This window comes from Gigantopelta aegis, chromosome 6 (assembly GCF_016097555.1).
Source record: "Gigantopelta aegis isolate Gae_Host chromosome 6, Gae_host_genome, whole genome shotgun sequence".
NCBI classification, from domain to species: Eukaryota; Metazoa; Mollusca; class Gastropoda; order Neomphalida; family Peltospiridae; genus Gigantopelta; species Gigantopelta aegis.
The window spans coordinates 75,272,486-75,286,124 of record NC_054704.1 but is presented as its reverse complement, the minus strand read 5'-3'; the positions used below and the strand labels follow the sequence as shown (position 1 = coordinate 75,286,124).

Genomic DNA, 13,639 nt, shown 5'->3' with positions numbered 1-13,639 from the left:
TCAGCTATTGGATGTCCAACATTTGGTAATTTTTACGTATAGTGTTAGAGAGGAAACTGGCTACATTTTTCTATTAGCGGCAAGGGATCTTTTATATGCACCATCCTACAAGCAGGATAGCACATACCATGGCTATTGATATACAAGCCATGGTGCACTGGCTGGAACAAGAGAATCACAGACAGACAGATTTATGCTTTTGAACATGTATTAATAATAATTTATGCTGTTCATGCATTTATAAATAAACTGATTCAATTCGATTTGCTTTGCTTTGCTTATGACAGCACCATGCATGTACATATATATATATACATGTTTGAGAATCAGTAATATCTTTAGGGACATTAAATTACAAAGACTTTTTGTGGAATTTTAATGTTTGAAACTCCTGTAAACCAGGCACAAAAGGGACCAAGTGAAAAGTCTGGTCCGAAGAGGTATTCAGTTTCTAGAGGGGCCAGGATTTAGCTCAATCAGTTGAGTGCTCGCTTGAGGTACTGGTGTCGCAGGATCGAACCACCTCAGTGGGTCCAATCAACTGATTGGGTTTTTTCTCGTTCCAGCCAGTGCACCACAACTGGTCAAAGACCGTGGTATCTGCTTTCCTGTCTGTGGGAAAATGGATATAAAAGATCCCTTGATGCATTAAGAAAATGTAGCTGGGTCCTCTATTGACTACGAGTCAGAATTACCAAATGTTTGACATCCAATATCCGATGATTAATATATCAAGTGCTCTAGTGGTGTCATTAAACAAAACAATTTTTTTTTCAGTTTTGAAAGGTTCTGTTCTGTATTGATATTTAAGAGAGACTGAAAAATATCTGGTTTTGATGGAATTCTGGTTTACAGAGGGTCCGGTTTCACTGTATAAGCAAATAGATGCAATTTTATTTGCAATCATAGAGTTTAAGGGACAACTTATTATACTTACATAAATAACAATATATTGTTATGTTCCTAAACCAGGGCTCAAATTTAATGGCAGCTACAACCGTGTCCGGTGTATCGGCGTGTCCGGTGATTCGGCACACTTGGTATTTTGCTTGAGTATGCTTAGGAAGTTATCATGTTGTCAGAGTTTTTAACGAATTAAAGTTCAATTCCTTTTTCAATGGTTAATCAAGTATCAACATATTTATTGTTACGGGTGCAATTTTTTTTTTTTTACAATTATCAATAATTATATAATAATTTCAAAATAAATCATTCACCTGTTTTCGTGTTTATAAACGCCAAGTAGGACATCCTTATTGATATTATGAATGTTAAAACCAGTCTAAAAACACCTTTCCCGCATTTTAAAAATTATAGTAAACAGTATAAATGTAATTATTTTTTTATTTAAACCGAAAAAGAAAACACAGGCAAATGCAAACAAAACGAAAATTTTACACCTTAATTGACAGTCATTCCAGTTCACAATTGTCACATTGTTATAAAAAATAAAAGCGAAATAAGATCCACGTGTGTGCACAATCTACCCAAGAAAAATAAAATCCATGTAGGCATCTTAGCCATGCATGATAATTAATGAACATGTATGCATCTGCAGTACTGTGCCACTCAAGAAAACGATTCTGAAACTGATCATGAGATGGGTCATATGTGATCATTCATTTTCAAAGTAATATTTTTAACAAGACAAAACAAAAAAGTACTAAAATAATTCTGGGACAATAGTGTAGCGTTTATGGGCTAAAAGTGAGGTCATGGGCGGTTTATAAATAGCGGGGTCAACGATCTACATCTACTGCGCTGAATCACCGGACATGCAAATCGTTTTGGATAGAAAGGGGTGCCTATATTTATGCACCATTTTAAAATGTTTATTTACTACAGACATAAAACAGTTTGTTGTGTATTTCAGATTATGCACTTCTTCATTGATGAGAGACGCATTTTATTAAATATTTCACAATGTTCACATAGAAAATGGTCCTTGAAAGCTTAGGTGCGCTGATACACCGGACAGCACTGTATATGTGGCAACTTGCCACAATGCCCTGTCATATGCTCCACTGCCCTGAAAATAAAACAGTGTCTCATGGCCAAAGTGGCCGTGCCTTATGTTGAATATTAGTAATTGGTCATCATCCAATAATGTAAAACAGACTTTTGAAAGTTGTTTTATTTGAAAAACATGAAACTGTTCACACTTATTTACTCTGAATGGTTGCTGTCAGTTGTGATATATTAAGACACTTGTTGAAGTCTGCCCTGTTGCCCTGTCATCTGGCTGTAATGCCCACCCCCTCACTCGTACCCCCTCACCCAAATCTCCCTTAATATATGCCAAATAGCCTTGCCCTCTTATTTCACAAATTTGAGGCCTGCTAAACCCAGTACATATATATACACAAAAAAATCAATTTAAATTAAGCCACAGAAAATCAATATTATGATGACTTTAGCTTTGGCCGAAAGCAAATATCAAAGAGGAGATGTCAACTGTGTCCTTATATAACCGTACAAATTAAGTCCTTCAACACTTCACTTCTCATTTCCTGAGGCCTTTTTTTTGTGAAACTGTTACAGAACACAGTAAATGTAAATGTAAATGTCATTATAGCCAGCCTTTTCCTGTGGAAATATATTTTTGTGTAATGGAATCTGTCTCTATACACAATAGCTTCAGTGGTGCAGTGAGAAATCAATCAGTCTAAAGCCTGGAAGGTACTGGGTTCATATCCCAGCACTAGCTGGCTCCAATCCACAGTGAGGCTTACAGGGATCGAAATGAGCACAGTGTGTGTCAACCCATGTACAAGTTTTGACAAAACGTAGACCATTTCATTCATTTTCATTTTAACTTATTTTCGTGCGTATATCCAATTAAGGTTCAAGCATGCTGTCCGCAGCTACTTGGGCTGTCCGTCGAGGACAGTGGGTTAGTAGTTAGTTGGTTAGTGGTTAGTGAGAAAGAAGAGGGTGTAGTGGCCTTACACCTACCCATTGACCGGCCTCGGTGGCGTCATGGTTAGGCCATCGGTCTACAGGCTGGTAGGTACTGGGTTCGGATCCCAGTCGAGGCATGGGATTTTTAATCCAGATACCAACTCCAAAACCTGAATGGGTAGGTGTAAACCACTTGCACCGACCAGTGATCCATAACTCGTTCAACAAAGGCAATGGTTTGTGCTATCCTGCCTGTGGGAAGCGCAAATAAAAGATCCCTTGCTGCTAATCGGAAAGAGTAGCCAATGTAGTGGCGACAGTGGGTTTCCTCTCAAACTCTGTGTGGTCCGTAACCATACGTCTAACACCATATAACCGTAAATAAAATGTGTTGAGTGCGTCATTAAATAAAACAGTTCTTTCTTTCTTTCCTACCCATTGAGCCTTTAAGAAATCACTCTGGGTGGGAGCCAGTATCGGGATGCAAACCCTGTACCTACCAGCTTGTAGTCCGATGGCTTAACTACGACGCCACCAAGGCTGGTCTAAACGTGAACCTAGTAACTTGAGGATCATATAGACTGGATGTGGCATGTGCGTGCAGTTCAGCTAAATTAAAATCGAAATATATTAGTTTCAAAGAGAGTGTCTAAACTGGAAGTGCGCATCTGCAATCTGCATGTAGCCAGCTGGAATGCAGTTGGTGTATATAAGCCTAATGCCCTAGATGTAAGATCACCTTTCCTGTCATGGATGGAGGAGCCGGCCAAGGCCAGCTCTTGTGCCCATGACAGGCGTGCGCTACAATGGCTTGTTCTGAATGTGCACACGTAAAACCCTATGACATGACATGACATGATGCAAGATGTGGATGCATTAGACGCAACAGTCTATATGAGCCTTTATAGTTGGTGAGACATTCAGTAGTACAGTGTGGTCTGGACCTGCATGGGTCTCATTTAACGAATCAATCTTAATGCTCAGATCAACTTAAAGGGACATACCTAGTTTTTAAACACTAAGACATATTTTTGACTATTATAGGGCTTTGATAACTGAAATTATAATTTACTTATATTTTATGGTTTAAATTATCAATTTCCATACATTCGAAGTGTTTTTGGTCATCCTGGTGTTTTTAATATCACAAAATGCATTTCTCATATTTTTAAAAGTGCACGTGTGTCTGAGAAGTAACAGTTATGGAGTCAAGTTTTAGTCTATTTCAAAGTCACTGACTCATGTTTCACTCACTTGTAATTTTATTCAAATGTGTTACAGGTTTGTAGATGAACTAAACTTAGTGTTAATTTTCACGGGTTGAAACTAGGGTCTGTCCCTTTAAGTGCATAATTACTTAAGGTGATCTTATGGCAAAATTTTGTAAAAGAGACCCTTTTATCTACATTTTTCTTGAACACCTGAATATATATATATATATATATATATATATATATATATATATATATATATATATATATATATATATATATATATGAAGAGTTCAGTCGCAAAACGCAATATATCCATTTTTCATTTTCAGTAAAAATGGATTTTGTAATTGGCGTATATCGCGTTTTGATGAAAAACCCCGGGATTTACCCAATACAATTTCATAAGGATCAATCACGTTTTGCAGCAAATCAGCGAGCCTACGATTAGCCCTTACTAACATGCAATAATGGTTTTAACTAAAAACTAGAAAGAAAATGGTTTATATCGCATTTTGGCCTGAACTCTTCATATATATATATATATATATATATATACATACATATATACATATATACATATATACATACATACATATATATATATATATATACATATATATATATATCTCCTAATATTGCACTTTGAAAAAAACCTGTTTTGGCCTTAGTGGGGTGGGGGTGGTCTGCCCCAATCCCTTGAAGCCACCCAGCCTACATGTCCCTGACATTAGAATTCCCATTATTACAACTACTTATGCTTTGTTCTTTATTAATGTGTGTCTGTTCTATAATTGTATTAATACTTGAATTTGACAAAAACACACATTTTTATTAAAATGTAGCTGGTATTGTTTTTGTTTAGTAAGATTCCATACCATTCTGAACTTTCTTGACATGTGGTAACCTCCTGGTAACCTGAATGACCATTCTGGACTTGTTTTGTGCCTGCCTGGTTTTAATTAATGGCTCATTTGAAAGGCATTCTATACCAACTTGTCTCTCAAGACAATGATTAATATAATTCTTGATTGCATGTTTCAACAATAAACAGATATACAAGTAGGCACAAAACTAAATTAAAAATTAAATCTGTCCTTATAGTCCTTACCTTTCACCCAGTGTCTAGGGGGTGATTGTGCTGCATGAAATTTCTCCTAACTTAATTCCCCGTTTCAGTGTCTAGGGGGTGATTGCACTAACGAACTGAACTAAATTACCGAAAACCATCCATCCTATAGGTTCGGTGGCCTAGTTTGACAGCTAATTAGATTTATTTCACAAACTCTGTTTGATGAATGTCCTATTTCATGATTTACCTAAAATAAATGACTTCATACTAAGATTTAGGTTTGTTTGTTAGAACACCACTAGAATACATACATAAACTGATTTATTCATCATTGGCTACTGGATGTCAAACATTTGGTAATTCTGGCACACAGCTAGTCTTCAGGGGGAATCTGCTATATTTTTCCATTAGCAGCAAGGGATCTTTATATATATATATGCATTTATATGCACTTTCACCTACCAGTTTAGGGCACTGGTTGGGATGGGAAGAAACCCAATTGGTCCACCAAGGAGGTTCGACCCCACGATCCAAGCACCTTATGCAAGTGCTCTACTGACTGAGCTAAATTCTGTTCTTTAATTCATGCCAACATCCTGAAGGTCTCTTTGTCATGACTGTCTATTAAAACACACCGATGTATCGACACAAAAGATATCAATAATTAACAAAACGAAAATAACACCTGGCATTTACTTAACAACATCTAATAGCATGACTAGCTCTGCTGATGAATGTTCTCCAACAATTGGTAGAGACTTGCATCACCAGATAATCAGCATGGCTGCTAGTACTCCAAGAGATTCTCTAATTACTGAAAATCAATGATCCATCTTAAGCTTTGACAAATCTGCGAGTTGCCATGATGGCTCACATGTTATGAGACATATATACTACGGGAAATAGAGAAAAAAAAAATCAATCCACATGTATCTGAATGCTGCATGGATAGCTATAGCTATACAAATGTGCTAGATATATTGGGCATTATACAGTCGAGTCAGGTCAGGTCCCAAGTTTTAACGTGCACATTCAGAGAAAGCTGTTGTAGCACACGCCTGCCAAGGGGTGCAGGTGTCAACTTACAATGACTCCTCTGTCCAGGCCAGAAAAGGGTTGGGGGGAGGGGGGGGGGGGTTGGAAATGGGACCTCACTTAGTAAGTGAGCACAAGCAGCCTGACCAGGTCAGTAGTGGGCAGGGGAAGGAAGGAAACAGTTTATTTAACGACACACTCAACACATTTTATTTACAGTTACATGGCATCAGACATATGGTTAAGGACCACACAGATATTGAGGGAGGAAACCCGCTGTCGCCACTTCATGGGCTACTCTTTTTGATTAGCAGCAAGGGACCTTTATATGCACCATCCCATAGACAGGATAGCACATACCACAGCCTTTTGATGTACCAGTTGTGGTGCACTACGGGCAGGGGTGACATTACAGTCTCAACTCAGTCCCCATGTACAAAAGTGCTTCATGGATAGCTATAGCTGGAAAATGTGCTAGATATATTGGGAATTATACAGTCTCAACTCAGTCCTAATGTGTACCGGCCTTAGTGGCATCGTGGTTAGGCCATCGGTCAACAGGCTAGTAGGTACTGGGTTCGGATCCCAGTCGAGGCATGGGATTTTTAATCCAGATACAGACTCCAAACCCCGAGTGAGTGCTCCGCAAGGCTCAATGGGTAGGTGTAAACCACTTGCACCGACCAGTGATCCATATCTGGTTCAACAAAGGCCATGGTTTGTGCTATCCTGCCTGTGGGAAGCACAAATAAAAGATCCCTTGCTGCTAATCGAAAAGAATAACCCATGAAGTGGCAACAGTGGGTTTCCTCTCAAAATCTGTGGTCCTTAACCATATGTCTGACGCCATATAACCATAAATAAAATGTGTTGAGTGCGTCGTTAAATAAAACATTTCTTTCTTTCTTTCTTTCATGTATATGAGTGCCGCATGGATAGCTATAGCTGCAAAAACGAGGCACATATATTGGGCATTACAGTCTCAGCTCAATCCACAGCTGCATAAATACATGTGTAGCTTTAAAAACACAGGGCTAAAATGTAACAACAAAATACCACAATGCCCTAGTCATATGCTCCAATGCCCAGAAAAATAAACAGTCTCACAGTCAAACTGGGTGTGCCTTATTGTTAGTAACTGGTCATATCAAATTCGAACTTGACTCCTGAAACCTTTTTTTTTTTGTACAAAAATATAAAACTGTTCACTTATTTATTTTAAATGTGTGTTATTGTGTTATTTTAATACACTTATTGAATTAAGTTTGCCTTGTTACCCTGCCTTCTGGTGACAATATCCCAATCTCTAGGCCAAATGGTCAAGTGTCTTAATTCTCATTTGCAAATTCGAGACCTGAAATTGTGCTGGATACAGCAGTCATTATACAGTCTCAGCTAACACTACATTTTGTAAAACATTCCACAACCTCACTCCCTGTAGAGTATGTGTCATAACTGAAGAATTAATGTTAACAAAACTTGTGAAACCAAATTTGGAAAAATGGAGATAACCACATCCTAAATGGATTGTACATGTTGTGCTTGATCAATATACACCAATGGTATATATATATATCAGTACTTATGGCTTGGCTTGATGTACATGTAGTGCAATAAACAGCTCTCCAGAAATTATGTCGGAAAGCAATTGCTCTCACTGTCAAAATCACAGTAATTATCAGTAAAATAAATCAGTGATATCAGCATGTGTGGTGAGGCAAGCAGTTTTTAACTAATGTGAGAATCATTTTGCATGAGCACGTGTGAGTGAGCCATAAGAACTGATATATACTGACGTTCAAAAGAAACTTTACATACAGTACACGAAATTTGAATAATTTCATAAATATTGCTGCTAATCAAAAAGAACCAATTTAGAAACCACCTTACAAATACATTGCATGTATCATGAAGTGCATTGTCACGTTTAGATGATGAACTTCATGAAAGTACCTACCAGCCTGTAGACCGATGGCTAACCACGACGCCACCGAGGCCGGTGATTCACACAAAGAATTTACAAACTTCTTACATATATTTCAGTCATTTTACAAATGTATTTGACAGATTGACTGAAAGTTAACCAATGACATTACAATAGTTGAGTACTTTATCAATGGCATGATAGCAGCTAGGTACTGCAATCGTGGCATGATATTAGTAGCTAGAGTACTATAACCATGGCATAGTAACAGCTTTAGAAGTACCGTACTATCACCAATATGGCATGATAGTTAATAGTTCAGTGCTATGGCCAACAGCAGCAGATGACTACTATTACCACAGGCACGGTAATGGATGCATGCTGCAGCCAATGTTGTTGAGTGCTGTAGGCAGTGGTCAAGCCATAATTAATAATTGTAATAAATAAGGACTTAAGCACAATTCAGAGTTTGGTCAGGTCTATTAATTTAAGCAAACAAATTTGAAAAGTGACTTTTCCCAGCAGGAACTAATCTGCAGAGATGAGCAACGGTTTACGGTGCGTTAGCCTTCAAAAGCGCAACGTTCACCGCTAAGCAAATTGTGATGCACCGGTCCTGATTCATTTCAAATCGACTCTTCACCGTAATGGCTTCCCACATAATGACATCCTGGCAAAGGACAAAAGATGAACTGGATCAATGAATCCTCAAGTCCACTTTATTCCTTACACGATTTCCGCCCCTCTCGAGTTGGCACCCAGTAATTGTGTAAAGGTCATTTGTTCCACCACTTTCAGCCCGCGTCTCGCGTACACTGATGGACCACTGACACAGCACATTACACCTTAATGGTAAGTTACCACCTCATACACAACACGGAATCATCAAACAGCAGCTGTAACCTCCCACTATAATATCCGTTATGAATAATGATAACTGCCATCTACTTAGTTGCATTTTACAGTTAAATACATAATCAAGTTGCTTAATAAACTGTGTCTTAAAGAGTATAATCACATGAAGATGGTAGAGACATCAAATAGGTCGAAAAATATAGTAGGAAACTATCTGTTTGTCTTGGGTATGGTAGAAACTGCAGAAATACTATCATCAAGTCACTGAAGTTTTTGTTAGCCGCCTGTGACAGACGTTACGTAGGCAAGCCACATGCACATTTATTTGTCAATTTCACTTCTTTTCTCTTGAAACCACAATACCCCCCCCCCCCCCCCCCCCCCCCCCGACACATGCAGTGACGCTCCTTTTCCTTTATTACTACTAATAGTTTTCCTTTTTCAGCTGTCTACAAGGGTTGTCGGTCAGTTAAATTACATCATGTGTTTGGTTTTAAAATTTATTATAGTCAGTATAGAGTGAATGATTTAAGATGCCAATCGGAACATATCAATAACATAAGTTTTAGGATAATAATTTAATAATTCTGCTTTTAAAAAATGTCAATGCTGCGGCATAAAAGTTTGTTTGTTTTTTGGGGTTTTTCTTTTTAAATTAAATTTATAACATATCAGCAGTTGACAACAACCGACAGATTCGCAGCAAAGTGACCGGAGCGAATTTGCAGAATCGCAGCAAGTTGTTATTGGTGTGGAACAAAATAGTCTGATAGCCAATTTGGTTTTAAACATCTGTCCCTCAAAGCACCCCCTCCCCATTTTTTCTTTTCTTTTTAAATCAGCGGCACATCGAAAAGTCAAATTGATCCCCATCATATATAATGAAAAAGTAAAGTTTGTTTTATTTAACGACGCTGCTAGAGCACATTGATTTTTTATCTTATCATCGGCTATTGGACATCAAACATATGGTCATTTTGACACTGTTTTTTTAGAGGAAACCCGCTGTCGCCACATAGGCTACTCTTTTTACGACAAGCAGCAAGGGATCTTTTATTTGCACTTCCCACAGGCAGGATAGCACAAACCATGGTCTTTGTTGAACAAGTTATGGATCACTGGTCGATGCAAGTGGTTTACACCTACCCATTGAGCCTTGCAGAGCACTCACTCAGGGTTTGGAGTCAGTATCTCAATTAAAAAGCCTGTGGGAAGTGCAAATAAAAGATCCCTTGCTGCCTGCCATAAAAGAGTAGCCTATGTGGCGACAGCGGGTTTCCTCTCAAAATCTGTGTGGTCCTTCCTTGTGTGAATCAGTCACTTTTCAATTTAATTGTCTGAAAATTTCAGTCATTTTATGAACTGACTGATTTTAGACATTGATAGTAACATGAATTTTAAATATGAATTTGTACTCCCCATCCCCACACACACACTTCACACAGTTTCCAGAGTCCTGCACCTGCATTTTGTAGCTGTAGTCCAATAAATGTAACACTAAGAAAAGGTCATGGTCATTGGTAACATGGTTAAATGATTTAGTGTTGGGTTAAGATTATTTTGTACTTTGTGAAAGTTTTAATTTTTTTTATTGTTTTTAACACTTAAATATTTTCCTTAGTGGCTTTCATACCTGATATAAAATGACAGTATATAAAATGACAGTATATAAAATGACAGTATATAAGCAAGTTTGTTTTGTTTATTGACACCACCAGAGCACATTAGAAAGAAAGAAATGTTTTATTTAATGACGCACTCAACACATTTTATTTACGGTTATATGGTGTCAGACATATGGTTAAGGAACACACAGATTTTGAGAGGAAACCTGCTGTCGCCATTACATGGGCTACTCTTCCGATTAGCAGCAAGGGATCTTTTATTTGCGCTTCCCACAGGCAGGATAGCACAAACCATGGCCTTTGTTGAACAAGTTATGGATCACTGGTCGATGCAAGTGGTTTACACCTACCCATTGAGCCTTGCAGAGCACTCACTCAGGGTTTGGAGTCGGTATCTCGATTAAAAATCCCATGCCTCGACTGGGATCCAAACCCAGTACCTACCAGCCTGTAGACCGATGGCCTGCCACGACGCCACCGAGGCCGGTCATTATATATAATGAATTCTTCCACAGCTGACGCAAGTTGCACGTGAGTCAGTTTCACAATTTATTTATTTAAAATAATTGGTGTTTCACTTTTATGACTTGAAGCTGTTTACAATGTGCATGTAAACATGGTCAATATAATAATAATGAACAGTTCTACATGTCGGATGAAGTGCAAACGTAATTCTTGTTGAAATAAAAAATGTACAAAATTCCTGATCCGCCGTTTGGCGAATTTTTGGAAACCTTTTTTTTTCTTTTCCAAGACCGCCGACACCGCCGAGCCGATTGCCGATATTGCCACTTGGTTCGTGTACTGTATAGTGTACAACTAACACAGAACTTCTGACAAATCAATAGTAAAACATGATGAGGAACTGCAACTGGACAATATAAAGTACTAACAGAGAATCTGTGAAAGGTGTTAAGTAACATGAAAATATTCAAAGATTTAGTGAATATATTCAATAACATTGACAAGATAATGTCTTAATTATACAGTTCAAGATTTATTTATGAACAATGAAAAATGTAGTGGTCTACAAATATCTCCAGGTAGACTTACTTTTTGTCCCAGATTCAGTCACTGGCTATGCCAGATGCTGCACCCAGAATGAAGGTGCCATAACTTTAATTGATTAAAATGTCACATAAATAGTGTCTTAAGACTGTAATATTATGGCAATGCATACAAATTGCATGTATTAAAGATTTGATTCTAGACTCTCGAGTTTTACAAGCATAGGCTCCGATTCCTTTGTCCTCTTCTCACCAATACTTCCTTTCCCTTCTCCTTCTTCAAAAGATATTAATTGTAAAAAAAATGTCTTTATTTCTAGGCCTACTGTGCATATTTTCCAGACACGCATCACAGTAACAAGTATCAATGTGCAACAAAACAAAAACCCCACATTAGTACACTTATGCATGATCAGTGCCATATCTCTGCAAAATGCAGAATCGAATGGGCATTTGGCAAAATACATTTGTAGTGGTTGATTCCATGAATCTTTATCTAGTGCCTAATCTATAGGAGGACAGTCTTCACTGGAGATAAATTTCATCCTTCTATGTTTGAAAAATAGTTAGCAGTATTTAAGATTAACATGGCTATATATAGAGAGAACAATGAAAACTACCTACCTCTTCTCCTTTGAGTGCGACTTCGTGATTCAGCAACAACTCCACAGCTTCAACGTTCTGTTCATTAATGGCGTGCAACAAGGCATCGCCCACCTCGACATTGTAGGACAACAAGAGTTCTATCATCTCAATATTTTCGTTCTCTATGGCGATGAGCAGTGCTGTCCTGCCCAGCGGGTCGACACAGTTGATGTTGATCCTGTTGACGGCCAGGTTGTTGAGGACATTGCGAGTGCTCGGGACATCCCCACGCTCCACAGCGAGCAGGTACTGCTTCTCCTCATTGCTGAGGTCCTGTTCCTTGCGAATGATGCCCATCCCGAAACTGTCACCGTCAGCGTCTACCCCGAGTTCATCCATCATTTTGTTGGCATTGCTCAGCGACTGCTTGTATTGCATATACACCTTGTCCATGGTTGGACGTCAGGCCACCCAGGGCTGAAAGAGAGGTATGAATAAATTAACATAATTATCTTTCTCTACAACTCTGTATACACAAATTGCAGATCAGCACTGCGACATTAGTTGAAGACTTAGGACCGGCCTCAGTGGTGTCGTGGTTACACCATCAGACATAAGGCTGATATAGGTACAGGTTTTGCAGCCCGGTATACACAAATTGCAGACCAGCACTAGCTGTGACATTAGTTGAAGACTTAGGACCAAATTTACAAAGCCTGTTTATGTCTTACACACGTGTAACTAAAACACATTTACAACGTTTAAACACCTGTGTTTGAGAAAAACAGGCTTCGTAAATTCGGCCCTTATTGTTCTTGTTTACTATTGTGTAAATGTAGCCTGAACATCAGTCTAGTTAAAAGACTCCTTGTTCTTGTTCAGTATTGAGTGAATTTATGAAGTATAATTGCCCCACATATTCTGGTACTGGACTATATCTTTCAACACCTGTCAACTACAAAGGAATTGGTTAACAATAAAATATAGATGGTGCACTAATTTCATTTGTCTGTTGTGCAAAACCTGGCACATGTTGGTTGTTCAATTTGTAGTTATTGATGTTTTAGGGGCAGGATTTAACTCTGCAGGAAGTGTGCTTGCCTGAGGTGTTTGGGTCATAGGATCAAACCTCCTCAGAGGTGTCAACCAGCACTCCATGACTGGCATATCAAAGGCCATGGTATGTGCTGTCTTGTCTATGGAAAACATTTTGCTTGTTTTGTTTAATGTCATCACTAGAGCACATTGATATATTAATCATTGACTACAGGATTTCAAACATTTGGTAATTTTGACATATAGTCTTAGAAAGGAAACCTGCTACATTTTTCCATTAGTAGCAAGGGATCATTTGAATGCAACATCCCACAGACAGGATAGCACATACATGTACCACAGCCTTTGATATACCAGTCATGGTGCTC

General features: G+C 38.3%; 1 protein-coding gene across 1 annotated transcript in view; it reads right to left on the bottom strand.

Moving 5' to 3' along the window:
• Positions 1-12,675, bottom strand: part of LOC121374204 (short transient receptor potential channel 4-like) — a 69,586-nt gene extending 56,911 nt beyond the window's left edge. The window contains exon 1 of the mRNA XM_041501190.1: positions 12,255-12,675. Within this exon, the coding sequence (XP_041357124.1) occupies positions 12,255-12,668 (414 nt within the window). The 5' untranslated portion in view covers positions 12,669-12,675. The remainder of the gene's footprint in view (positions 1-12,254) is intronic.
• Between the last annotated feature and the right edge of the window lie 964 nt (positions 12,676-13,639).